The sequence below is a fragment of the Apostichopus japonicus genome, chromosome 8, assembly GCF_037975245.1.
Source record: "Apostichopus japonicus isolate 1M-3 chromosome 8, ASM3797524v1, whole genome shotgun sequence".
NCBI classification, from domain to species: Eukaryota; Metazoa; Echinodermata; class Holothuroidea; order Aspidochirotida; family Stichopodidae; genus Apostichopus; species Apostichopus japonicus.
The window spans coordinates 9,457,874-9,485,733 of record NC_092568.1 but is presented as its reverse complement, the minus strand read 5'-3'; the positions used below and the strand labels follow the sequence as shown (position 1 = coordinate 9,485,733).

General features: G+C 40.4%; 1 protein-coding gene across 2 annotated transcripts; it reads right to left on the bottom strand.

The window, feature by feature from the left end:
• Nucleotides 1–401: 401 nt before the first annotated feature.
• On the bottom strand, nt 402–27,860 carry LOC139971822 (uncharacterized). Of its 2 annotated transcripts, none has more exons than XM_071978571.1 (16): nt 27,490–27,860; nt 26,178–26,363; nt 25,790–25,954; nt 21,726–25,140; nt 20,074–20,247; nt 17,678–17,729; nt 14,423–17,372; nt 12,435–12,839; nt 10,604–10,718; nt 7,745–7,885; nt 6,794–6,913; nt 5,992–6,180; nt 4,484–4,546; nt 3,349–3,468; nt 1,770–1,835; nt 402–1,039 (listed from the first exon to the last, which is right to left on the bottom strand). In XM_071978571.1, the coding sequence occupies exons 2-16, from the start codon at nt 26,300–26,302 to the stop codon at nt 956–958; spliced, it is 8,184 nt and encodes a 2,727-aa protein (XP_071834672.1). In that variant the 5' UTR covers nt 26,303–26,363; nt 27,490–27,860; the 3' UTR covers nt 402–955. The 2 variants fall into 2 exon arrangements, with proteins under 2 accessions (XP_071834672.1, XP_071834673.1); XM_071978572.1 differs by having other exon boundaries at nt 27,580–27,860.

Here is a 27,860-nt window from a genome sequence, read left to right as displayed (position 1 = left end):
TAAGTGTTTCCTCTGACGGGTAAATTGGTTTCACCTTGAGATATGGTTTCTCTTGTTTAGGTTATCTGTCTGGTAATCTTTGATAAGAATACATAACTTGCAAGTGATTTTCTATATCAAATTTGTTTAAATACTCTATCTGCACAAGTTACACGTATTTTTTTCTCTTTTTTGTTGCTTGCAAGTGTTGGACATTCTGTTCATTAACCCAAAGACCAAACCAAGCTTCTTTTACAAACATTGGCCATTTCTAGAATGCAGCCTGTATTTTCATAGTTCATTTGATAGCATGTCTCCAGGTCAAATCAACTAGAATTAACAAAATAAAAACACTCTAAATAAGAAATGACTTCAGATGGCAACAAATTATTTGACATGAGATTTTTTGCTTTGATAGAGTGAAAAAAAAAAAAAAATGTTTGTTTCCAACATTTTCATGTCATGGTATACCTCCATATGAGATCTTATAAAAAGGGAAAAAAAACGTTTCGGATATTTATTTCTCAGAAGAAAAGTCCAAAGATAGAGAAATGTCAAAATTAAGTAACAGAATTTGACACTCCATCCATAACAGAGTTAGAAGTTAAATCTGGACAAAATAGCAAAATCATCTAATATTTATGGATCAATTTTTTTTTGAAAATTTTTTGGGGAATTTTTTTGGAAAAAACGGATGGTTATATTTCATCACATAATCACAGGAACTAAATCTAGTCATAGCACTTTTTAGTACCAGTTAGAAACTTTTCAATCAGATCATCCATTTTTCAAAAAACATGGGTTCTGTGTATGTACATCAACTGGTATACATCTTTGCATTTTTGTGTTGCGGTTTGCCATTGTGCTATGCGAGACCAGATAAATTCATTTCGTTTGAGGAAGAGGTTTTTGATCTGATGAAGGAGGAGGTGCAGGAACGTTCGAAGTGATGAACGTTACGATGAGGTTTCAGTTTTTATTGATCTTCTTGGTTTTTTTCATCGTTCACATTCAAGGATGAGAGTTTCTTCACCTTGCCATCTGTGGTTCCGACGTAGACCTGTGAGAGTCAAATGCAGAGATGTTAACAAAACAAAGAGTTTTATTGACCTTTGAACTCTACCAAAACATCTAGACCAATTAGTTCACACTAAGAGGTGCCTATCCATCATCCCATAGTGAGTTTAACCACAGCTTTGATGTGTGTATTTAGTGAGATTGTTCAACTGTATTTTTTTTTTTACATTTTGGTTTTTACCAGTGACTTCAAATGACCTTTGCCCTTCACCGATAGCGACAGCAGGTTAGAACTCATGAATTGAAGGGGGCATCTGCATGCCGGCTCTCAACTTTGAAGTTTCTGTAATCTATGCATGGTGAGTTATTGTGTAAATAGTCGCAGAAGTGTCATATAACACACATACATATGTAAGCCTTCACTTTTGCATAAACTTCCTTCAACCAAAACTAAATAACTGATGAATATTTCTTAGCTCAATCTCCATTAGGGATGAGATTAAATATCTCTTCTTTATATGCAAAAGAGGAAGAAGAAGAAGAAGACACCAAAGCTAATATTAATTAATAACATAACATGTTATGTACTTCTTCGAGCAAGATAATTTCCGTGTCTTGAAATATTCACAAGAGAGAATATATATATATATATATATATATATATATATATATATAGATATATATAGATATATATATAGATATATGTATGTATATAAAGGGTAAGGGGTAGGAGTGGGGTAAGCTGATGATATTTGTAAACATGCATGGCTTACAGTTTGTTTGTTGTTGCATAAGGAGAGGACATTCTCCACATCAATAGTAGTAACAAGCTCCATTTTCTGTGAAAAGAGCAGAAGTACAAAGCTTTGAAGGTGATGACATTGAATGTCCGTTTCGTCTTATTTTCGCTCCAATATAAAGCAACATCCGAGATGACAGAGGAGCAGAGGAGCACACGCACGCACACACACACGTATGTACGTACGCACACTCGCCATTACAGTCAGCCTGTCTCCTCCCCTGTGCCCATTTAGGCAGTGGTAGTCCTTATAAAATTCAAAGGACGACAGACCGTGTTGTTCTCTGAGTCATGTATTCATGACCTCCTTTCTTGACCTCACCTCCGGCTCGTACATGATATGTATAACAGAATGTTCAGGATGAACACTACATCCCTCCAAACTTTAAGAGATGATACCCTATTATGACATTAGGCTAAAACTGCTATGTAAAATATGTATAGGCTTTGTAAACCACAAGTTTTACAAATTGATTTCACATTATGCGATCATTAATTGTGTGAACATTTGTTTTCTGAGAATGGAAATGCCTAGTGTGCACAGTAAATAATAAACTTTTTTATAAGATATTGTACATAGTACAATTTGAACGATAAGTAAACAAAGATAACTAAAGACTTATAAAGATATTGTACATAGTACAATTTGAACAATAAGTAAACAAAGATAACTAAAGACTTATAAAGATATGTTGGTGATTAGACATCATCTTTCAAGTTTGCCGGTGGTTGGCGATTGCGACGTGGGTGCATACTAGGTCTGTTCTGCGGCTGTGCAGCGCGCGGTGCAGGATCAGCAAGGATATATGTCGTCATCTGTATCAGAGTCACTTGGCTGATTTTTACAGGCATGGTGTTTTTTGAGGAGTTTGAACGAGGAGCAGTTACGCGTAATGTTATGACTTCCACGCGATGCCGTAACCATGGTCCCTTTGACTCTAGTTACTATATAAGGATTGATCTTATAAGGGGTATTGCGCTTGCTCACATAACCGTCTTCTCTGACAAGCACAGAGTCTCCAATTTTAAAGGAGTGTTTACTTGTTCTGGCACGCGCGTCAGCATCTTTTCTCATTCTTTCTTTCCCTCTTCTGTCATTTTCAGGAGTGACGTCATTAGGCGGGGTTTGTACACTTGTTTCTGGAATGCCCGTACGAAGAGCTCTACCAAAAAGAAGGGGTGCGGGGGGTGCTCCCGTTGAGGTGTGTGGTGTCGCTCTATAATTTCGTAAAAACCGATGTAGTTCCTGCTTCCATGACTTTCCTTCTGCATATGCAGTGCGGAAAACCTTCTTCAAGGTTTTCATAAAACGTTCCACTAAACCATTTGCGCGAGGCCAACGTGGCGTGAATTTGCGCTGCTTAAAACCTAAGTAGCTTGCAAGGTCTTTGAATTCCCTGCTATTTAAGGGTGGACCATTGTCCGTTCTGACTACCAGACTGTGTTGTTCTCTGATCGTCATGACCTCCTTACTTGACCTCACCTCAAGCTCGTACATACTAACAACATAATAATCAACAAGAGATAAAAAAAAACAGGTGGGGCAGGCTTACATGAAAATCAAAGATTCTGACTTTGTCATCGAGGGATGCTGTGTAGATCTTGGATCGGTGGACACTTATATCTGTGATGGCCTTGGTATGATGATTGTAACGCTTCATTAACCTCCTGGTCTAGAGAGAGGAAAAGGACAAGAGACACAAAATATAAATCAACCAGATGGAAGCTCTACGCTCTTCATTTCATAATAAAACACAAGTGTTCTTTTGTTTTCTAATTACAACCTTGACAAGACACTTCTGAAGTTTAGTCTATTTACTACAGGTTACCGTTCTGGGGCAGTGTTTGAGTAATAACTGTGAGCCTTTGAGAGAGTAAACTCACTTTTTTTAAACCTCTATCTAAATAGGTGTTCTGCCAGAGGTATACAGTCTTTTCCTAGTCTTAGAAGTAACTATATATAAACAACAATAGATGAAAAGCGACAAGGCTGAAAGGTACCCAAACCCTACCTTCCTTCGCTCCATCTACACCGCTCCACCGAGATAGACAAACAGAGAAGCTGCTACACATGTATGTAAATCATTAATGCAAAATATTGTGCTTTACATCTTTCATATCTCATTGTAAAACAAAAAACAGCTGCCTACTTGGATTCTTCACCCTGCTAGGTCAATATAAAGCTCTATACTGAGTTAGTGGGTTGTAACTTACTGTCATTCTGAGGACAAAGTCATGTAAACAGGCGAGCAGCGGGTCCCTACTCGTATAATGCTGTAGTACACATATTACAAGCCTGCAATGTGATATTCACACCTGATTAGTAAATTACCCCCTCACTTTTAACATAGAATAGAAGAATAGAGGTACCATTATACTAACCAAGAGGAACCTAAACATAGAATAGAAGAATTGAGGTACCATTACACTAACAAAGAGGAACCTAAACTTAGAAAAGAAGAATAGAGGTACCATTACACTAACAAAGAGGAACCTAAACAAAGAATAGAAGAATAGAGGTACCATTATACTAACAAAGAGGAACCTAAACATAGAATAGAAGAATTGAGGTACCATTACACTAACAAAGAGGAACCTAAACTTAGAAAAGAAGAATTGAGGTACCATTACACTAACAAAGAAGAACCTAAACATAGAATAGAAGAATAGAGGTACCATTATACTAACCAAGAAATCATGTTGTAAAAGTGCAGAATCAACGGAACCACTGATGATGAATTTACCAGCAGCCTAAAAAGGGAGAAAACAAAACAGACCAAGTGAAGAACTTCATTAAACCATCGGCCATAATATTGTTAAAGAATGCTCAACTTGGAAGGTTTACAGTCATGGATCAAGGCCTTCTCACACGACTTTAGAACAGTTAATCCGTGGTGACCAGTAAACTTGTCCTAGCCACACACCTGAGTGTACACATCAGTTTGAATAAGTAGTACTCATAGTCGAGGCCTGTGACAATTTCATAGTCTAGGGTTATGAAAGTGTGGTAGGCTTGAACTAAAGCTATCGAAGGGTAGCAAGCTTTTGATGAAAGTGTGGGCTTGGACGAAAGCTATTAAAGGGTAGTGAGCTTTTGATTAAAGTGTGGGCTTGGACTAAAGCTATTAAAGGGTAGTGAGCTTTCTATGAAAGTGTGGTAGGCTTGGAATGAAGCTATCAAAGGGAAGTATGCTTTCTATGAAAGTGTGGTAGGCTTGGACTAAAGCTATCAAAGGGTAGTATGCTTTTGATGAAAGTGTGGTAGGCTTAGACTAAAGCTATCAAAGGGTAGTATGCTTTCTATGAAAGTGTGGTAGGCTTGGACTAAAGCTATCAAAGGGTAGTATGCTTTCTATGAAAGTGTGGTAGGCTTGAACTAAAGCTATCGAAGGGTAGTAAGCTTTTGATGAAAGTGTGGTAGGCTTGGACCACAGCTATTAAAGGGTAGTGAGCTTTTGATGAAAGTGTGGGCTTGGACTAAAGCTATTAAAGGGTAGTGAGCTTTCTATGAAAGTGTGGTAGGCTTGGACTAAAGCTATCAAAGGGTAGTACGCTTTCTATGAAAGTGTCGTAGGCTTGGACTAAAGCTATCAAAGGGTAGTATGCTTTTGATGAAAGTGTGGTAGGCTTGGACTAAAGCTATATATCAAAGGGTAGTAAGCTTTGGATGAAAGTGTGGTAGGCTTGGACATAAAGTTTGAAAGTGTGGTGAGCTTGGACTAGACCTATGAAAGTGTGGTTAGCTCAGACAAGTAGTGTCAATTGTATACTTTGATATGACACGGAATTTGTGTCAGATTGTATACATCTCTGGTGATATGCATCAGAATTGGCAATAAATTTTCTGTTCATTCAAATATGATGCATAAAGAATAGGTAAAGCTACAAAGTTGGGAGGTGAATCAATGTTATCCAGTCAGTATCAGCTATTGTTTTGTTTTTAAATCACCAGGCTTTGTAATACCTGTTATATATAGTACACCCCTTTTTATAGTAAATCCTGGGGCATGGATGGCAACATTCCTACCTAATGACTATTACAACACCAGCCCCCCCCCCTTTCTGAAGACTTCTCAAAGTCATGAGAACCCATTTTGCTTCTTTCCCCTGGAAACCCCCTCCCCCCCCTCCCCAATTAAACTTTACTTTCTGTCATTCTTGAGTATATTATGAGAGGGTTATAGGGTTATACATACCTTCACACAAAGGATGCTACTTGCATGGCCTTCCAGTGTACCGTGGAGGGAACCACTTGCTATTGAATGGATGGCTAGTTTGGCATCGTAAGCTCCCGTCACCAAGTATTTTTCGTAATTAATCTCAGCTATGGTCACACATCCTATTTCTTTGTTATGGCAGACAAACGATTCGTAGCGCTTGAAACTCTATTGAGGACAATCAGTGAACGAAAAAAAAATATCACAAAAACTTGAAAATAAGGAAAGTGGCTATACTTATTCACAAATATGGGAGTAAATGTTTTAATGACCATGTTTGATGATACAGTTCTCAGAAATGTGAAAGACAATATTTGAAAGAAAAAAATATTATACAAATTTTGAGGAAATAAATGTCAATTATGGGAAGGAGAGGGGTGGAGGTGGGGATGATAATTTACATACAAAAAAAGATGGGTGGTGATGTGTCATGGTCAATGGTCTAAATGAAAACTTGCACAACTTAAACCTGATCAGTATGGCCCTCAAACTTTACCATACTCGAAGTTTGTTATTTGTTTTCAAAGCTCTACTTTTTCCCAGAAATTCTGGTCGTTGAATTTACTCCCAGATCATAGTGAAAGGGATTAACTTAGCTAATTGCTTGTCTCAATGAATGAGCAATGACCTATGGTGTGGGAGCAAAAGGCTCATTGAAGTTCTAGAGAGAGAGAGTATCAAACCATCAGTTGACTGTCTATTAGCTTATTTCAGGGAAATACTGCAGATCTTTGATCAAATAAGGTTGATGAAAGGAAACGAGATAATCGACAAAGTATACCTGTATTGAGAGCACATCCACATGTCCATTTGCGAGGCCCAAGTACAACGAGCCACTCGTAGCTGCCATGCAGGTGATTGGGTGGCGCAAGTCTAGACTAAGCATCGTTGGCTCACCATCCTAGAGAAAAGAGAGATCAAGATGCCAAGGATGAAAAGACAGTAAGAGGTGAATTTTGCTCAACAATGTGAAAGACATCATTCACCTGAATATCAATTTGTTTCTAAAAGTTGAGAAGGTGGGGCGGGGGGGAGGGTGGGGGAAAGGGAAGGGGAAATAAAGAGAAGACAATTATGCTCCCTGCTTTATGGAGAATAGTAAGATTTTATGAACTTTCCTATAGGTCAAAAGGATGGAAATTGTTCCCCTCTCGTAGAATATCCCGTTCAGGGGAGGAAGGGGTGGACACCAGACCAGGTATAATTGAGAGATCACACTTACAACAGATCAGTTTGTGCAAAATGAGAACCTAATTGTATTTAATAATCCGAGACTTATCACCACCCTTGCGATTTTATATAAATTCTAATACATTAGTCCTATATGTTATATCTAATCAGTTTGTGCATGACCCCTGTCCCCACTCCCACCTTAACCCCTTGTGGTGCTTAGTTTAGTAACCAGCACCCTCAACTTATCTCCATTCTCATAAAATATATCACCGCCTCTGCCAGTGCCTCATTATTGGTATTCTATTCGACTCGACCACACAAGCAGTATTTCTTGATGTTCCAGCATGTTGTTCTCAAATTAAAGTAGCTTTACAGGCGTCATGTCGGGTAGATTATCCGGTTAACAATTTCTGCTCATTCTTGGACTTAGATTTTGTTCAGTCAACTTTATAGTCCTAAGTATCATCCAGGTGACTGTGAGACATGACAGTTTTCCCCCCAAAAATATTAAAAAAATCTCACACTTTTTTTTTTTTTTAGATGGTCATGTAATACTTACACGCAAGACACGACACTGCAGTTGTTGATCTCTTGAACTGGTGAACAAAAGACGCGATCGTTTGTCTTCGGGATCTTCACATAAGTGCAGGCCCGTTATTCTCTTCTCATGTCCAGAATATGATCCCTCACAAGACAAATTCTTTGAAAAAGAAGGGAAGAAATTTAACAGAGCCTGACAGCAAAATGTTTGTTCCTTAGATATATTTTTTGCCATTCTTCAACTTTTTTTGATCTCACTTTTTTTTTTTTAATTCAAAATCTGGGGTTCTATTAATTGAAGGGTTTCCTCCTCCACCACTCCTCCTTCTCCTTTGTCAAAAGCATAAACAAAAATACATTGGTACCAGATTTGAAAGTTAAAAAACTTGGTCTATCATATGTTGCAAAACATTTACAATATTTCCAACATGAATGTTAGAGACAACGTTAGAAAGAAAGAAAATAGGTCTGTTTAATATTGAGAATTAGTCATATTTTACTCAAAATTGTAGTAACTAGAAGTCACCATCCAGAAAACTCCACTGAAATTTTGGATATTTATTTTGATTTTGCGAATCCCCCACCGACACTCATATAAGATAGATAAAGAGTGCATATTTTGGGTGGAATACCCAGATGTGTATGTTAAAGGGTGTGAAAGAAAAAAGGAGAAACGTCTAATGCCGGTAATCTGACCTAGTTTCGAATGAGGTGTAACAGAAGTGTTAGACACCACCATCGATCCCAGAAAATACACACACACAGCTTGCTACCGTCGGAAATTAGACACTAGTGTACTGTCAGTACATACAGCTGCTGTCAATACCCAGCACAGTGTACAAACAATACAGTGATGAACATCTCAGATCTAGCTAAAGATAACAAGGTATCACGTTTCATTACTGTCTGCATTTTGTAGCGGCACGAACAAAACGTCACTTGCAAGCAACGGAAAGTTAACTTTTTCTGATGGCCGCACGTGGTTTGGGGCAAGTCTTCAATGCCTTTAAGTCTACATATATGTTGTCTCATGGTACTGGCAACTCGAAAGCCACCGGTTCTGCAGGCAAAGGTCGACAAGGAACTTAACATAATCCGCACAACTGACTCAAAGCTACTTAGTGCAACAGTTTCACACCATGGGCATTGCTGGTCTGTCAGCTTTGCTGCTGGGAATCTTGCAGCTGCTGCAGCTATCCTTTCTGATACAGTTCCGTACCAAATTTGATCAATGTACACTCAATCTCTCACCTGCAGTGGCGTAGCCAGTTGGGGGGCAGGGGGGCGGGAGGCCCCCAGTTGAAATGCTCGCCCCCCCACTTGCCCCCTAAATGGAATTATTGACTGAGAAAAAAAACTTGAATGCACACTCCATATGTTGCTGGGCCTATGTGTATATTACCATGGTTTTTATGCAATTTTTATTCTTTACCTTTTACCTAATTCTCTATCTGCGAAATTGGGTGGCCAAAATAAAAATCACCTCCATGGGAACATTGCCTTGAAAAAGAATTTGACCCAAGCAGCAGCGCAAAAAACGCCACTGTCTCTGTATTGTCAAATGTGGAAACGGGTTGGCAATTTAATTAAACAGTCTCCGCGGCACTCACAAGCGGAGGCTACGTTCAGTTTATGTTCACATGGTTATCCCTGGATTGTGTTCCGAAATGATTCACACGTGCGTGACGTGTATGGCAGAATGAATATCACAGTATTTAGAAACAATTTGCATTTTGACTGAAACTTACAACATGTTTTGCGACGCCTACGCGACCAATCGCGATGTGTTTCTTGGGTTAGGTACATTCAACACAGAACAGCCTAGTAGTCTATATACGTTTGTGTATCCGTAGTGAGCTCATAGGCCCGAGGTGACCAGACAGATATTTGGGGACAGTCCCCGATTACAGTGTGCTGTCCCCGATGAACAAGTGTCCCCGAAAATGTCCCCGATTCGTCAAAATGTTCAGGAATTTCGAAAATATCCCACATTATTAGTAAAATAATTGTAAAAACAAAATTTAGTCAAGTGTGCAGTCGCAGAACGGAACTTATAACCAGTATTTCAGGTGGGCCAGTGTAAAGTGGAAACACTTAAAAATATGCTAGATCGATCTAGCAACTATGGCAACTATACGGCGACACAACGACACTTATAGTGTGAGCATGAGCAAATCACAAGCTCTCAAAGAACCACGTAATGTAAGTGGATTTCATTTAAGAAAAAGCTACATTTTAAATAAGTGCTTCAAAGTATCACCATTTTACATCTTAGCACCTTAGGCACTTGAAAATTTTCCACACAGCCCCTCCCCTTAAACCCCTCCCCATATCAGTCACGCAATAAATGTCCCCAATTTCAGTCATGAAAATATGGTCACTTCTGTAATAGGGCGCGAAATTCGTCAATAAGTTCGCAGACAGTCATCAGAATAGGCGAATTAACGTTCGCTAGACTATTTGAGTGAGCCCTAGAAAGTGCAAAAGAAGGGCCCGAAGGGGGAATGATAACATCTTTTGTTGATTGGGGGGGGGGGGGTGGTTACACTCCCAGGCAAGTCAGATATCATGCTGATCATCTTTGAATACTGACAGAAAGAGCATAGTCTATTCAGATTTTTAAAAGAGAATTAGCGATGACTTTTTCAGTGATCTGTTTTATCGTTAATAATACCTATGTGGGAAATAACATAAAACGTCAGCTAACTAGAGTGACCATCTGTACCCTACACTGCTGACACAATACCCGATTTGCCACAGTTTGTCATGCAAACTGTTTGATATGTTTTTTGTACTAGCTTAGTCTGCCCCACCAATCATACCCTTCACCCCCCTTTGCCCCCCCCAAATGGAAAAGTCTGGCTACGCCACTGCTCACCTGTAAACGGTAAAATCTGATGGTGCCATCCACAGTGTAAGTGTAGATCTTGTCATCGGTCACGCTGAGACCAATGACAGCATTGGCAGTCTTTTCATTGGTAGGGAGGTGAGTTCTAAAATACGAAAAAAAGGAAATTTCCATTATCTTGTAACATAACCATGGAAACAGATGATGAGGGTTAATTGCTATTAATGTAAACAGCCAATGAACACTTCTTAAAGACTGCAAGCATTAGACCTCATTGATTTGGACTGGACAATTCAAGAGGAAACCTGTGGTCAGATTTTCATATTGCTTTCAACTCTTTAACAGAAAGTTTGTGTGCCCGGATTATCTGTAAACCATCCATCTAGGAACAAATTGTACATAGACAGTGAAAAAATTCTGCAGGGCTGACTTAAAGCAGATTTTTTGCAGTGATTTTTCACTGACTGATTGAGTTCGTTTTAAAATGATGTAATAATTCAGGTGACCAGACAAACCCAATTTATGAGGACATGGGAATGTCCATGGATTTTCATGATGCCTTGGTGATATAATATTCATCTTGACTACTGACTTGTAAAGTTCTTTTGCAAAATGATGTAATAACAGGACCAGACAAGCCCAATTTATGGGGACATGGGAATGTCCATGGATTTTCATGCCTTGGTGAGATAATATTCATTTTGACACTGACTGGGTCAGTTCTTTTGCAAAATGTTATAAATCATGTGACCAGACAAGCCCAATTTATGGGGACATGGTAATGTCCATGGATTTTCATGATGCCTTGGTGATATAATATTCATTTTGACACTGACTGGGTCAGTTCTTTTTCAAAATGATGTTATAAATCATGTGACCAGACAAGCCCAATTTATGGGGACATGGTAATGTCCATGGATTTTCATGATGCCTTGGTGATATAATATTCATTTTGACACTGACTGGGTCAGTTCTTTTGCAAATGATGTTATAAATCATGTGACCAGACAAGCCCAATTTATGAGGACATAGGAATGTCCATGGATTTTCATGATGCCTTGGTGATATAATATTCATTTTGACACTGACTGGTAAAGTTCTTTTGCAAAATGATGTTATAAATCATGTGACCAGACAAGCCCAATTTATGGGGACATGGTAATGTCCATGGATTTTCATGATGCCTTGGTGATATAATATTCCTTTTGACACTGACTGGTAAAGTTCTTTTGCAAAATGATGTTATAAATACTGTGACCAGACAAGCCCAATTTATGGGGACATGGGAATGTCCATGGATTTTCATGATGCCTTGGTGATATAATATTCATCTTGACTAGTGACTGGTAAAGTTCTTTTGCAAAATGATTTAATAATGACCAGACAACAGTTTCCATATGTATTGACGATGTTCTGTCCCTGGATTAATAACATCCCCAGAATTGTTCCATTTTGTCCTAGAAACTATTTTAGTAAAAGACTAATTTGTAAAATTTCCCAGATTAATTTCAATTTGGACAAAATGGCCTATTTCTGGGGGAGGTAATACAGAACCGTGGGCATTTCGACCGACATGCTCGAAACATTTAGTGCTACCAAACATCATGAGGCCCTCAAAATCCTCTTCAACATGGGGAGGGTCGGAATCAATTATGTCCCCGGATTTCCCCGAGCAACAATGTCGTCACCTCAGCAATACAAACTTTTTCAATTTCCTTCTGGCATGTGACTGAAAGCTGATTTAAAAAATATATATAAAATATATATATGTATATAGTTTTTTCCAGCTGTTATATAGGTTCACAAAGATTTTGACATTAATAATAATAACACTATGGCATGTATAAACTTAAACACTCACAGGTTGTCGGCCATTTTCTGCGATGACCACACATTTTCTATCGGCTGGGATCGATGGCCTGCACCCTCGGTTTTTATCGTTCTATCGCTGCTCAGTGAAGGCAGAATGAGATCTTTAAACTGTTTTCGAGCAGCGGAACGCAGTCTTAGTCTTGCCTGATTTTCTTCCCTCCGGCGCAACTTTTTTTCTTTTCTCAATGCTCTCCTGCCTGCGAAATATTCCTTCTTATAGTTCTTGCTCTCTTTCCTGAGAGCATTTTGCTCTTCCTTACTTGCTTCAGGTCCTTTTGCCATGATAGCTACAAACTCTGCTGGCATTCCAATACTTTTATACACCTCTAACTTCTCTGCTTTCTTCCTCTGAGCTTTGGCTTGTCTTTTTAATCTGCGTGCTTCTTGAAGTAGGCTGTGGGGTAAAGAATCTGACACTGCAAATCACTTGGTAATCGACTGGTTGTACAAACAATCTCTAATGTAAAACCGAGGACCTTGTCTTTACTCCTTTATTATCTTACTTATGTGTTTGTTCTTCTTGCAAGGGAGTGGGGAGGGTCTCCTTCTTTTGGGGGGGTGGGCAGAGGGGGGCTGTCACCAATTATATTTGTTTGGAAACAAAAAAGCATCATCTATGGCATGAAACATGACAGCAATCTTTGGTGAAGAACGATTCCTCCAAAACAGCCAAGAAAAATGCTGTTCCGTTGGGCGATATCCTAGGCTTGTCATTTTCTAAACCTGTAAACTTTGACCTTCTCTTTGTTTCGTATTTTCATATTTCCATGGTAACATGTTAACAGTGTTGACAGGGAAACCAATGCCACCCATTAGGGCATGTTATAAGAGGTTCAATATTTTAGATCTCAGCGCTTGCAAAATCTACCTCCATTACAGAAGATCAACTTTATAATACATTAAGAAGAACATAAAAACAGTGTGCACATGTGGCTTGATGATGTTATATTTAGACTTGATCAAGTCCTCAATTCAGTGTGTCAAGGAACATTAAATCTGACATCTCCTAAATGGAGTCAGTTTTTTTCTGTAGCTGTTCGGGGAAGCCGATCACGCCAGTTTTCTCTAACAAGGGTTGTGTTCCCTTTGAGTACTATGTTTTAGCAATATAATATGTCAAATGTAAAGTCCAACCATGCAAATGCACAAAAAAAGTATTTTGCATAAAGACAAAATTGTTACACTCTGCACTGTCGTTGTTGAGACTAAGTCAAGCCATCCATCTAGATTTTACAGGGCTATGTATTAAAACTTAAACTTCAACACTGCTCTCCACACCATCCTCCCACTGCCTCATCCCCCCCTCCCCCTCCCAAAAAAATTATTGTGATAATTATACACCACCAATAAAAGCTTGATAGGTTGATGATAAGAAACAATCTTTGCATTCAATGTTCTTCCTCCAGTAATTCACTTTGAGTTAGTTATTACGTAAGCAGTTATTAAAAATAATCTAGTAAAATTACTAACTGCAAATTAGGTAATAAGGCTTCATCTAAAACCAATGTTTGGTCAGTCTAAATAACTGTTAATGTTTGTTATGAAAAGTGAAGAGACTATACAAACTTGTAAATCCTTTAATACAACAACACCCCCTCCAGAATAAGAAAATGTGCAAAAGTGAAACCCTTTGATACAACTTTGCAATACCTAAACCTAGCCCCTCACCCCCCACCAAAATAAGAAAATGTTCAAAAGTAACACCCTTTCATACAACATTACAATACCTCAACTAGCCCCTCACGTCCCCCCCCCAACCACCCCCTCCAGAACAGAAAATGTGCAAAAGTAACACCCTTTAATACATTACACTACCTAAAACTAACCCCCCCCCCTCCGCGCCTTCCAGAAAGGGGATGGTTAGTGGAGTGCACTGCAAATGACATGTGAATGAAAACCATCAAAAAAAAGGGGGGTGGGGTGGAGGGTAATGTTTGAAAAATACTTTAAAGTTTTCTGTAGTACAGAATATGCTACCTTTTGTCTTTGGCTGGTTGTGGTATGGGTTTAACGATGGGTTGATCAATTATTTGGCCAGAACCCTTTTTCAACTGCCTCATCCTCTTTGTTTCATTTCTGAGCATTACAGTCTCAGCTCTGCTGGCCAGTGTTCCTTTTCTGGCGATCTGAATGTAAAATTCGGACAGACCTAATCTCTGGAGACTCTGGATTGTCTTCATGTGTTTTTTGACCAGTCGAGATCTATATACCTCAAGTTGCCTTTCTCTCTCTCCCTGCTCCTGGATTTGTTTTTGCAAGTTGTCAAAGCTGAATGGACTTCCTGCTCCTTCTTGACTCTTGCCACTTTGCTTGTTGGAATTCTCAATGCCGGACGAATTGTTCACTACTTTTTTTGGTCGGATTTGACTTTTCTTTAGATTTGGGGCTGGTGCTGTCCTTCTTGGGGTTGTCCTTGCTTTACCTGATTGTGGCCTCCTCATATGGTACAAAACGTCTGCATTACGACGACTCCCCACGGAACGTAGAGAATATTCGCTAGTCACGGGTATTTCGTCATCCATTCCTTGTGAACGACTATTTGAATCGGAGCTGTTGGCAACCGATGAAGGGTCAACAACACCTGAGCCGGTGGGAAGAAGTTGACCCTTCGGCAGACAGGATTTTAACAACACTTTTAGTTGCATTTCGCTTCTATTGGCATCATTCTCATCTCCTTTCCTTTCCTTAGATCCTTTATTCAACCTCTTGCTGGCCGGAAGTTGGCTCTCAGCCAGTCTGCATTTTCGCTTGGAAGTGTATTGTTTGACAAAAGTTTTACGACTTTTGACTTGAGTGGGTTTTGGACTGCGGACCGAAGAGCTTGTACCGTACTCTACTGGTGTTGGTTGATTTGAACTGCTTCTGGCGGGAATCTGATCTGATGGGCTCCTTGTGCTGGCAGTCATTCCATGTTCACTAGATGGCTGAGGCCTCTCCTCACTTCTCTCTGTTTCTACCAGATGATCGGCCTCTGGTTCTGTTTTGATGATCACACCTTGGTGTCCTTCCTCTTGAAGCATCTGTGGAGGATTAGCCTCCAGTGATGTAGCAGTCGGCATCACTTTTGAAATGCTGACAGGATATGGAATGTCAACTGCCAAACTTCCTGGAACTGACTGTGCGAGAGCGTTCTCTCTACTGGAGGTTACAGGAAGTTGTCCTCCATAGGATGATGAACTTGTTACTTGCGGTGTTAATGTGAGAGGTATGAGGCTGCCTATCCCCTGACTTGGTTGTTGAGCATTTCCTGGTCCTTCTGCTTTATGAGCTTGGGAGTGGGTGGCAACCACCTGACTTGGCTGTTGAGCATTTCTTAGTCTTACTGCGTTAGGGGTCTGGGAGACGGTGCCTACCCTCTGACTTGGTTGGAGGGCATTCACTGGTCCTACAACATTTGGAGTCTGTGACATGGTGCCTTCCCTCTGACTTGGTTGGAGGGCATTCCCTGGTCCTACAACATTAGGAGTCTGTGATAAGGTGTCCACCTCTTTACTTGGTTGGAGGACATTCACTGGTCCAACAGCATTAAGAGTCTGTGACATGGTGCCTACCCCCTTACTTGATTGGAGGGCTTTCCCTGGTCCTACAACATTAGGAGTCTGTGACATGGTGCCTACCCTCTGACTTGGTTGGAGGGCATTCCCTGGTCCAACAGCATTTGGAGTCTGTGACATGGTGCCTACCCTCTGACTTGGTTGGAGGGCATTCCCTGGTCCTACAACATTAGGAGTCTGTGACATGGTGCCTACCTTCTGACTTGGTTGGAGGACATTTGCTGGTCCACCAACATTAGGAGTCTGTGACATGGTGCCTTCCCTCTGACTTGGTTGGAGGGCATTCACTGGTCCAACAGCATTAGGAGTCTGTGACATGGTGCCTACCCTCTGACTTGGTTGGAGGGCATTCCCTGGTCCTACAACATTAGGAGTCTGTGACATGGTGCCTACCTTCTGACTTCGTTGGAGGGCATTCCCTGGTCCAACAGAATTAGGAGTCTGTGACATGGTGCCTTCCCGCTGACTTGGTTGGAGGGCATTCACTGGTCCAACAGCATTAGGAGTCTGTGACATGGTGCCTACCCTCTGACTTGGTTGGAGGGCATTCCCTGGTCCTACAACATTAGGAGTCTGTGATATGGTGCCTACCTTCTGACTTCGTTGGAGGGCATTCCCTGGTCCAACAGCGTTAGGAGTCTGTGACATGGTGCCTACCTTCTGACTTGGCTGCTGAGCATTTCCTCGTCCTATTGCCTTAGGAGTCTGGGAGAGGTTGGTGACCCCCAGACTGGGCCGCTGAGCATTCCCTAGACCTAGCTTGTTGACTTTTTCAGCACCCAGAGATCCAACCGGGCCGGTTCCAACCCCTTGTGGTCTTAAACCTTCTATAAGCTGGGGTGTTTCAAGGCCAGACTGATCACTGGAAGCGGCCATAGCATTGGAGGTGATCTGTGCACTTGGAGCTACTCCAAACATAAAGGAGCTGGGAACCTGGGATGTCTGAGCACTATTTAACAAATCTTGTCTGGCAAGCATCAATAAATCTTCGTTTGACAATCTCTGAATGGAGATACCCATGGCTGAGGGAGGAATAGTAAACTGTTTAAACATCTGGTTGGGTGCTTGACTGACAGAGGTATTGCTGGCATCAAGATCTCTGGGTACAGTGGGGTCATGTGAAGATGGTGAAGCTTGATGTATCATGTGAACGTTTCCTGCTGTCATTATCTGAGTTGGTGTCAAAACACTCCCCGACCCAGAGTGAGGGAGCAAGACCTCTTGGCTGGTGAGAGGCATGGACCTGATACTACTTTCATTCTGCTGTTGAGCTCCTGCAACAGCCATATCTATTAAACTGTTTCTTGAGGAGGCCAGAAAACTTCCACCTTCGACAACCGTATTGATAGCCGGCTGTGGCAGTGTTGTGTGACCTGTAAGAGATAATTGAGGGTATGGTTAGGGTATGTTGAAAAGCCATTGCTGAAATAAAACACTGAATTTACCTATAAATCAGGGATGAGCCTGGGGTAAAAAAAAAATCACAGAACTTTGCAAATATTGCAGTATAGGCTCCAGTTTGCTTATGCTACAGTGTGTTAGGATAATAGTTTTTGTCCCCCGAGGTAGAAAAGAAATCATTGATCTTTCGCATATTCTCAAACAGTTGCTTTCATCATTTCCTTCACTCGAAACCAGCAACGTATTTTGTTTGCTTGAAAAATCTGATTTATTGTACCTTTAGTAAGCTTCAGTCTGTTCTTTCGCAAGAGTTTCATTTTCTTTTTCATCTGAAAGTAAAACACAACAGTGATACAAATAGGAATAACGTAGGTACTGATCATTGAAAAAGAAATATGACTCAACTACTGTTGGTACAAACAAACAAAAACCTGAAAATATAGAAAATGTTGTATTTGGTAAAGAACAAATTAGTGGTCAGAATTTACGGGCCTTGAGATTCAGGCTATTTACTAGCTAATTGCCATTGGATTTAATCATTTGACAGTTGAAGAGCAAAATACACATGCATTTTTCTCCAAACAGACACTTATACAGGGAAGAGCCTGCGGTAAAAGAAAAATCACCCAACTTTGCAACAATTGCGGTAAAGGCTCCAGTTTGCATATGCTACAGTGTGTTAGGATAATAGTTTTTGTCCCTGAGGTACAAAAGTAATCACGGATATTCCGCGAATACGCGGAAAAAGCTCATGCCTGCTTTTAGGGTACTTTGGTGGTTGAAGTTGATCGCTTAGCAAAATTGCCAAAAATTGTCTTAATCTTTAGCTGAAAACCGCATCCTCATATCAGTTTGTAGCGGAAAGACATGAATTTTTGAAAGTTTGCAATATTTCGTTCATCAGGGCTCTTCAGCTGAAAAATGTCTTTGTTTTTTCTTTATAATTTGTCAATTATTTACCCACAGGGGAAAAGAAAATTTGTACAGCTAAGCAAAATTTCCGAATGTATCAGATTCAAAGGCTAAAAAACATAATAGCCTTAGTAAAGCTCTTGAAGAGCATTTGCCCAAATGACATCATAGACCTGCTACTGTGATCCAGTTTTCTGGAGTTGCTGAAGAAAGTTCAGCCAGCCATAATAGATTTACATTCAATCAACCCTATTTGAAGTTAGAGACAAGATAATGAGATGAGATTCTCAATAAAACAATATAAAACAGGCAGGAATATTTTTCTCTTCAAGTTTAACATTGTTTGCGAACAAGAATATCCTCTTTAAGAACAGAGTCGGGTAACAATCATCTGCACAAAACTTGCATAACTTCCGTACCAAACATATTTTTATTTATTTTTTATTTTATTTGTTTCTTCACATTGTATAACATGATGAACAAGACAATATAACTGTAAATAAGTAAAAAATGTGAAAGGAAGTAAACTAAGAAACCCTTTTGGGCTTAATCGAATAGAGTACTCCCATCAAAGAAAATAGATAACCTTAACACCTATAAAATTACTACCCCTCACAAAAAAAAACATAAGCCCTACATTACTGCTTATTATCATCAATCGTTATTGGGCTGCTCTCAGAAGCCTGCACAGTAACTGATGTGTCTGTAATTCAGGAAAATGCCAGTAGGATCTCAGAGATGCCAACCTCTTGACACAAAAAAAACAGACTGAACATCATAAAAAATCAGATCTTGGAGAGATATATCAGATTTTCACAAAAACTCAACACTACCACTGGCCTGTTGGCCCTGGGCCATTAAAATGTCAGAAAAATGTTTTACTGGTAAGAACGGGCAAGTAAAATGTTTGCTTTTTCATTAACATTTAATGAGAAGATTGTAAAAGCTCTGCAGATTCCGCGTATTTCCCGCCCATGAAGGCGTTGTTCAACGTGTTTGTTGGGGTTTGGGGGGTTACTTGTACATGTTTATATGCAATTCCGCTTCTTTAAAAAAAAAAAAAAAAAAATTTGGAAAGATGAAAAATCGTATTTTCAAGAGGCAATATCGTATTATCGTATTTCACTTGTTTTATCGTACTAAATAAGATAAAACCGTACTGGTTGGCATCTCTGGGAACTCGATTTTAGCCAGCTGATGCATGTTTTAGCAACTTATGAAATTCTAAGCCTGCGAAAATCCTGACCATAGAAAAATCTACATTAATATCAAATTCATCTTCCAATGCTTTTAATACAAAGTTCTGACCTTGGAACACTTTACCCTCAATCGATACCTTCCATCGATAGTCAGAAAATATTGATCTTAGAATTTTCGGATTTGTCAATTCACCAAAGTACAACTCAAGCATTGTTAAGTATTTTTTTCAACAGATATAATATATTAATAGGTGGAACTTCAATAGTGACATTTGATATAATTCCTTTTATGACATCAACGAAATAAATATCTTGCTGTGAAAATGCAGATAACAAAATTTATCCAGCATCACATAACAAATGGCTACAGAACATAAACAAAAAGTTCTGCTACACAAATTCAATTTTATATTTCAGTCTGTGTACACGGATTCATCATATTTTTCAGCCATTTTATGTTAAACGGATCCAACAAGCATCAATATTGATGAGTTAGATGTTAGCGTTTTTCCCACTATTTTAGTATCTACACTGTGATGCCAGCTTCTCTGGCTTGGCTTACCTCAACCTTGGTCTTCTTCAACGAGACGACCTTGGCGGTATCACACTTTATCCTCTCTTCTAAGACCTTCTGTTCTTTCCGGATGGCTTTCAACTGCTGTTGAAATTCTGTCTCCTTTAGGGATAGCTGAAAGACTTGGCCATGTAATGAGTTGTCTGCTTCTTCTGATGGTACCTAATGGAGCAAAAGTCAACATCAAGAATGATGAAAAGTATAGCTCCGTACGGTACCTTCACTTTGAAACATTGTTACTAAATCCTATGACTAAACTAAACAAAACCAAACATACTGTCTCCTGTATTGAAAAGTCAGCAAGTCTGCAAACTGTTAGAACCACTAACCCTGTAGAGTGCATTGAGCAACTTTTTTTTTGGATTCTGCTCTATATAAGACTAATTCCTATTATTACCCACGATCCACCACAAGGACAGTCCCGACGACTCCCACCCCTAAGACTCAGAGTCGAGGCTCACGATTCATGAAATGTCGGCTATGAGGACTTTTTGTGTTACAAAATGAAAAGAATAATTAATTAATGTATGTAAATGAATAATGGGAAGCTGACTGTGACTATGACTAGCATGGGATGCCAACGGTCGGTAGCCTCTGGGGCTACTAGCCCAGCACTCTACCAGCTGAGCTAACCAGCTCTTAGTTGGTGGTGTTCCCTATCTAGCCATTTCCTTGCTGGAGGCGCCAGTCAGAAACCACAGTACCTTACAAAACTTGTAACAAGGGATCACGCACCAGTTTCATTGGACACGACCCAGAAAGCCCAACCCAGAAATTTCAAATTTCTTTCCTCTTTTCCATCAAAATCAATTTAATTTATCTCCATCGGCAACCTCCAAACGAAACAGGATTGTAGATGGTTTTACAGACCCGCCAAATATTATTTCACGACCGCACCTTTTGGTCACACCTCATTATTTGCACGGGCCTTCAAATTGTGCGGAGTTGCATTAGGTGGTGCATTTGCCTCGTTATCACCCAGCCATGAAATAGTCATACATTTAATTTGAAACCCCCTCACATTTTGTGACTACTACCACTTAGCTGCTGTGTTGTTCTTAACTGTTTAAACAAATGCAGAAGGGACAAGGGGTCCCACACGTGAAAAGAGAAATGTTACGTTTCATTCCCAAACCCAGCTCAACTTTATGACCTTGTGCATTTTTCTGGATGGTACCATTTTAGTGGACTACATATAGTCTACAGTAATGCAAATTATACTTTCAGTGTTCTGAATATTAAACAGATAAAACGTTCAGATTCCTTCCTTTGGGTACGTTCTTTACACTACAAATGGATTGTTCAAAATTAAATAATATTAATCGGCTTAAACGAATTTAGTTATCCAGCTTGAATGATTAAAGAGAGACAGCATGAATATAAGACATGAATATAAAGACACAGAAATATTCGCCAAACTCTTATAAAAAAGAAACGGACCTCAAGGGGACATTTGAAAGGTACAGTTGGAGCCAATTTATGAAACTGATAGTTGAAAAATAAAACAATTACATCATTATCACGACACCATGAATAAATTATTGGTACTTGCTACTCCTATTAACGACCTATCACAACTATAATGAATCAATGTGAAAGACGAGAACGTGTGATAAAATAGTGAAGCAGGCAGCACTTACAGTCTGAGACATTGGTAATGTTGGCAACGTTGGCAACTTTGTCACCTCATCCTCTTCCTCCTCACTCTCCGACGAGACGACGATTTCCATCTGAACGGATTGGATGATTTCTACATCCGAAGAACTGTTGTCGCTTGTGGATCCTCCACGAGCTGGACTCGTAGTTTCAGGATCCTTTCTCCTCTCCGCATCCGTACTGCTTCCGTTCCCAATCACCCTGTGGCGCATCTGACCACCGTCTGTGCCCTCATTAGTGGCCTGACTGTTTCCACTCGATGGAGGAGGCTCTTCGGCAAGCTCAAAGAGTGAGAGCAGTTCCTGCAAGTCTTCCTTCGAGTCCTCTTTGGACAAGAGTTCCAAGTCCTCTTCGGTCAATCTTTCCAACATTTTGATCATTTCGCTGTCATCTGGGTCCAAACTTTCCAGATGGACCCCGAATCGTTTAAACCGCTCTGACGTTTTGCTGGCATTTGCAAACAATTTCTTGAGTTGTGCCTCTTGAAGTTTCTTCCGGTGGTTAGATACAGGTTGTTCAAAGAGATGCAAGAGCACGTGCTTTAGGTCGGACAACGCCAAGTCCAAGTGCTGACTAGGATGGTGCTGGACGCGTGAGGATGTCAGATTCGGTTGAGCAGAACGATATCTTTGCAGTTTCTCTACATGTTTCTGTATCAAATCAGGGATGAGAATGTTATTATCACTAGATTTATTACCAAGGGACTTGTCTCTTATATAGGCAGTGATTAATTTGCAGGTAGCGCTTGGCACATTGGTTGTTTTTCCGCACAAGGGTGCATTGCTACTGGAGGGTTTATCACTGGAAACGGAATCTGCATCACCACGAGAGGAATGTTTTGGCACATTTCCTTGCTGTGGACTGTTGGCACTGTTTATGCCCGACTGAGGTTTTTGTTGGCTAACGTCGCTCATTCTTAGGCTGCTTCCTTCGGTGGCTGAAGGTTCTTTGTCTTTACCCAGATCGGGAGAACAGTGAGTAGGTACTTCATGACTTGGGGCTTGGGAACTTCTGCTGACTGTGTAGGAGGATTTATCTGCACTTACGGAAAGACTCTGAATCGTAGACAAATTGTTCTCTATCAAACCGGCGATACTCGCCGCAGAACTATTTCTACTGGTTGCAGTTCTTACACCTGAACCTTGCAAATCCTTCCGCTTAGCAGAGAGGTCCACTCTAGCTCGAGCACTTGCAGACAGTCCATCAGTTATGGTTGTCTGTTTGTTTTCAGATCCACCATGATTCTTGTCCTTTTTAGACGAGACACCAGCTTCCTTTGGTGTGTTAATTACATGTCGCATTGACACCTGTGGTACTGTTGCTGTGGTGCTTTCTCTAGAATCCCCCAACGTCTCCTTTCGGCAGATAACCTTATCTCTCCCAACTACACGGCTTACTGATTCCACGCAAGGTGTCTTTGCTATCGCTGACATGTTGCTATTGCTACCATCGGAACCAGTGATGCCTGTTCCAATGACGCCAGTCCTTTCCCTTGGTGTTTCCGGCACAAGAGCCGAGCTTCCATCGCTGTTATCTCCGGTCAGTGTTTTCTCACTATCCACAGACTTGCCGAACCTTACGCTGCTGTTTTCTGTCACTGCAACACTTGCAATATCTTTCATCTTCACCTGACTTTGGTAATTTTCTTCCGAGGAAACTGCCATCTGTAGTTCTACAGATGTTTGGCTTGTACTCCCCACTTTATCTCTCCCTGTAGGAGGAACATTCGGCATAGCAGAAGGCTCACTTTGTCTTGTAGAGGGTTCATTTGATTTGGTAGAGTTCACTTGTCTGAGAGAGGGACCATCTCGTATGATAGGAGGCCCATCTCGTAAGATAGGAGGCCCATCTCGTCTGGTAGAAGGCCCATCTTGTCTGGTAGAAGGCCCATTTGGTCTGGTACAGGATCTTCTTGGTGTGGTAGAAGGCCCATTTTGCTTGACTGAGGATACTGGTCTGACAGGGGGCCCAATTTTTTCCGTAGAGGGTTCAGATTGTGCACTAGAGGGCCCATTTTGTTTGGTAGTGGGCTCATTTTGTTTGTTAGATGACACTTCTCTGATAGAGGTCCCGGTTTTTCTGATAGAGGGCCCGTTTTTTCTGGTAGAGGGTACACTTGGTGTAGTAGAGGGCCCATTTTGCTTGGTAGTGGGCTCATTTTGTTTGTTAGATGACACTTCTCTGATAGAGGGCCCGGTTTTTCTGATAGAGGGCCCGTTTTTTCTGGTAGAGGGTACACTTGGTGCACTAGAGGGCCCATTTTGTTTGGTAGTGGGCTCATTTTGTTTGTTAGATGACACTTCTCTGATAGAGGGCCCAGTTTTTCTGATAGAGGGCCCGGTTTTTCTGGTAGAGGGTTCATGTTGTCTAGCTGAGGACACACTTTGTACAGTAGAGGACCCACTTTGCCCAGTTGAGGACACACTTTGTACAGAAGAGGACCCACATTGTCTAGTTGAGGACACATTTTGTACAGTAGAGGACCCACTTTGTTGGGTAGAGGGTTTGCTTTGTCTAGTAGAGTGTTCAATGTTTCTTGTAGGGGGCTCCTTTTGTTTCCTTGTTGGTTCATTTCTTCTGGTAGTTGTTATCACCTTTTGTCGGTTAGGGGTCTCCCTTTGTCTATTAGAGATTGCATTCTGCCTAGTAGAGGGCCACTTTTGTCTGTCAGAATATTCAGTTTCTACATTAGGCAAATCAGTATGACAATAAGAGTTGGAGATTTCCGTTCTCTGTGGCAATCTGTCTATTTCAGGATTCACAGAATCTTCGTAATTCCGTCGAAGCTCGTGCTCTCTTCCCTCCAAAGCAAAAGGTGATGGGCCATCGTTGCTGAAGCCTCTACCACAAAACCGATCAGAGTCAAAACTGGAACGGTTCTCAAAGAGTGTCATCCCTTCCATAGCAAAATCATGATCATTAAACCTCTCTGGCTTTCTCAAAGTTGAGGAGGAGCCGAAATTCTTTTCTCTTGGAATCGGTCTCGAAAGATGAGCGGCTCTTCTCTCTTCTCTCCATGATTTCAACTTATCCTCTGGAAATCGTTGGCGAAACACATCGTTTGAACCCTCCCATCTGCATGCCCTAATTGAGGGAGGAAATTCCGTCCTTAATTCCTTGCTGGATAATCGATCCCTCTGGGTAGGCCAGTGGTAAGGAGCGGACCGCCTCTCTCGGGAACTTCTCGTGTATGAGACGTCCTTGACGTGAGTGAGCCGGTAAGATGACCTTACACTTATTTCTCTGAACGTTTCGGACAATGGTGTTTCAGGCGAAATTCTACTTTCAGAGGAGCTGCTGAGTGGTGTTCTCTCAGACATGGAAATGGCACTATCTTTAACTGAAGACTTCCTTTCATCATTTCTTGAGGATATCCTCTCAATCGGCTCTCTGAATTGGCTATCACGACACAAGAACAAAACAAAAAAAGAGCATTCTTAAAAATCCTTGGTCGTCCACTTTTAAATAATAGTCCAGATGTGTTTCATATATTCATATTCAACCAGAAACATACAAAACACACTTCAACAGATTATTTACTGGAATAAACTACAGGTTACAAGAGAAAAGTTTGTAAATATCTCAATCCAACCCCCTCCCCCAAGAGAAAACCAGAGTAAAGACCCTCCCAGTGGTTACTTGCCTGGACAGTATATGCGGAAGAAAACTTTCAAATGGTTTACTTATTCTGGTATATATCCTATATATTATGCAGAATGTTATATCAGGGAACTGCCACTTTAAACATTAGGTGTAGCATACAGTAGTACATGATGAAGATGAATTTCCAAAAAGGTTTTCACAATATTTAACACTGTGAACCCTTATAACCTGTGCTTCCATCAAAAGTACCTAATGTATTACTGATCTTTTCCACAGGGCAGTTCTTAACTGTGGGAATGGGAGAATGGGAAAAGGATATCTTTTGTGTCAATAGGGGGACACATTTTATGAAAATGGGTGCAATTTTGAGGTTTTTCCAGAACTGGGAGTGGCCCCCCTGTCTCTCCCCTCCTACACAGTAAAGTATCATTAGGCCAGTACTCACAATGAATCGGACTGTCTGTTAGGAATTTTTGGCTCGAGATTAGCTTGCTTCAGTATCTGAAGCCGCTTTAGAGCAGCATTTTTGTGATATCTACTGATGAGATGTACCCCATAATCTGGTAAGGATGTCCAGCTTTGTTTGCAAAGTGCACAAAAATGGGTCTTCCTGAAATGGAACAGAGACACATATATATATTTCAAGTTTGGTGAATTTCATGGACCAAACAAAACACAGACACACACAGCTACACACAAAATGAAGTTAACCTGTTATCAAATGTCATAAAAGCACATTTTGAAAGTCTTTTAAAATGCTGAAAACATTTATGCATTTATGTAAAAATCAGTGCTGTTACATACAAAAGCAGTATCTTAGAGTAAATCCTCACTCATTTCTCTTGTTCTCCATGTGTCTGTGGTGCAACATGGACCACTGGTGTTCCTCAAATTGGGGATAGCTGTCATATTGCAAGTTGCATAATCCACAAAAGAGTAACTTCTCCTTTGGAGCCATTTTGTTGTGTCCCTCAGCCAGAGATGTTACCAGCTTTATCAATCATCAATGGCTTTCAGGGCTGCAAAGATTCAAAGGAGCAACGTGTATGGATGTACAGTTTCATTACATACCTGTTTTATTATGTTGGTTTATTTTATTAAAGACAATGCAATTAGCTTATTCTGCTTAGTAGAATATTTTTACTCCTCTTACTATACTAAAATGACACATTTCCTAACAGGGTACATTTTGCTGGAGTTCGGAGTCATACTTGGGATATCATTAAATAGTTATGGGAAGAATAACTTTTTTCACTGGAATTTGAGTCACAAGTGGAAAAGTCAAACAACTCAACCGAAACTTCAAAAGCAAAAAGAGACAGCTTCTGTAAGGCGGTGTATTCTATAATTGTAGCAATATATTCTGCAAAGGACTAATTGCAACAACGTTTTCACTGACCTCACTCGTAACTTTTAGGGCCAATTCAAAGCTAACGTTAGGCCTACACCCTATGTTAAAGCCCTGTCATGCAATCCATTAAAAAAACACTACCAATTACTTAACTCTACAATCGTATCTAGTACTATTTTGTAGTAAATATAAACACAGTCATGACAATGTTACTCTTTCCCAATGCTGGCACATTCGCAGAGATCGAGAGGATGAAACAATCAAACCAAACACACGTAGTCAGTTTATTTTTTTTTAGTTTTTCTATAAAAGCTAGAGTGAACAATAGCCCATGAAGATTGACATAACTTAAGAGCTAATATAGGCTGTGAGGCACTATAAAATATATCAACATGGGCCAATCAGTGGTTCACAGCAGCTTAGGAACTACTGATGGGTGGGGGGTTGCTGGCCCCCTCACCCCAGAAGCACACCTAAGCGGTGCGTTGGGAGGTGTGCACTATACATGACCTAAACTGAAAGCATCCAGAGATTCAGAACAGTTCAGGCATCCAGATAGCAGATGAACACCTCTCGGTCAAGGATTGGGTGATCAGTGCCTATAAAATACACCACCCACTCCCCTTCCTTACAGTGTACAGTAGGTAAATATAATTAGGCTGAGCTGAAATGAAAGTAGCATGCGTTCTGTTCTACTACTATAGGCCTAGGCCCTAGTAGTATAGGGTGTATGCCATGCAATAAACATTAGGCTTCCCTCGGCATGAAATAAGATAATATAAAGTAAAAGTTACCCAAGATCATGAGACCCATCCAACCCGTTACCTTATTCGAAGGTGTTTGTTACATTAAGCTCACGAAATAGTATAGAGTAAATTACTTACAACTTCAGGCCCGTTGATGTAGCCTAACGTTACGCATAATCCTACATGAACATCGCATTCATGTTCGGAAATCCCAAAGCTGGTGTAACAATAAATTCCGTCCGCATGTCTGGTGTAGTAGATTATTTACAAACGTGTCCGGCCAAGGAAAATAATATTAGACCGGACTAAATATCTTTGGAAACTTGGTGTGTAATGATATTATTGGATGTTTAAAAGAAGTTTACTTAGTAGATTTTATGTTATATTTAAGCTCAGTCCACATTGTATAATCATTGATA

Coding starts and splice junctions, on each gene's coding strand:
- LOC139971822 (XM_071978571.1), bottom strand. CDS start 26,302: ATGGCTCCAAAGGAGAAGTTACTCTTTTGTGGATTATGCAACTTGCAA. Junction 25,141..25,789: donor AACAGACAGTCCGATTCATT/GTGAGTACTGGC, acceptor GTGTCGTGATAG/CCAATTCAGAGAGCCGATTG. Junction 12,840..14,422: donor CAACCAGCCAAAGACAAAAG/GTAGCATATTCT, acceptor TTTACCCCACAG/CCTACTTCAAGAAGCACGCA.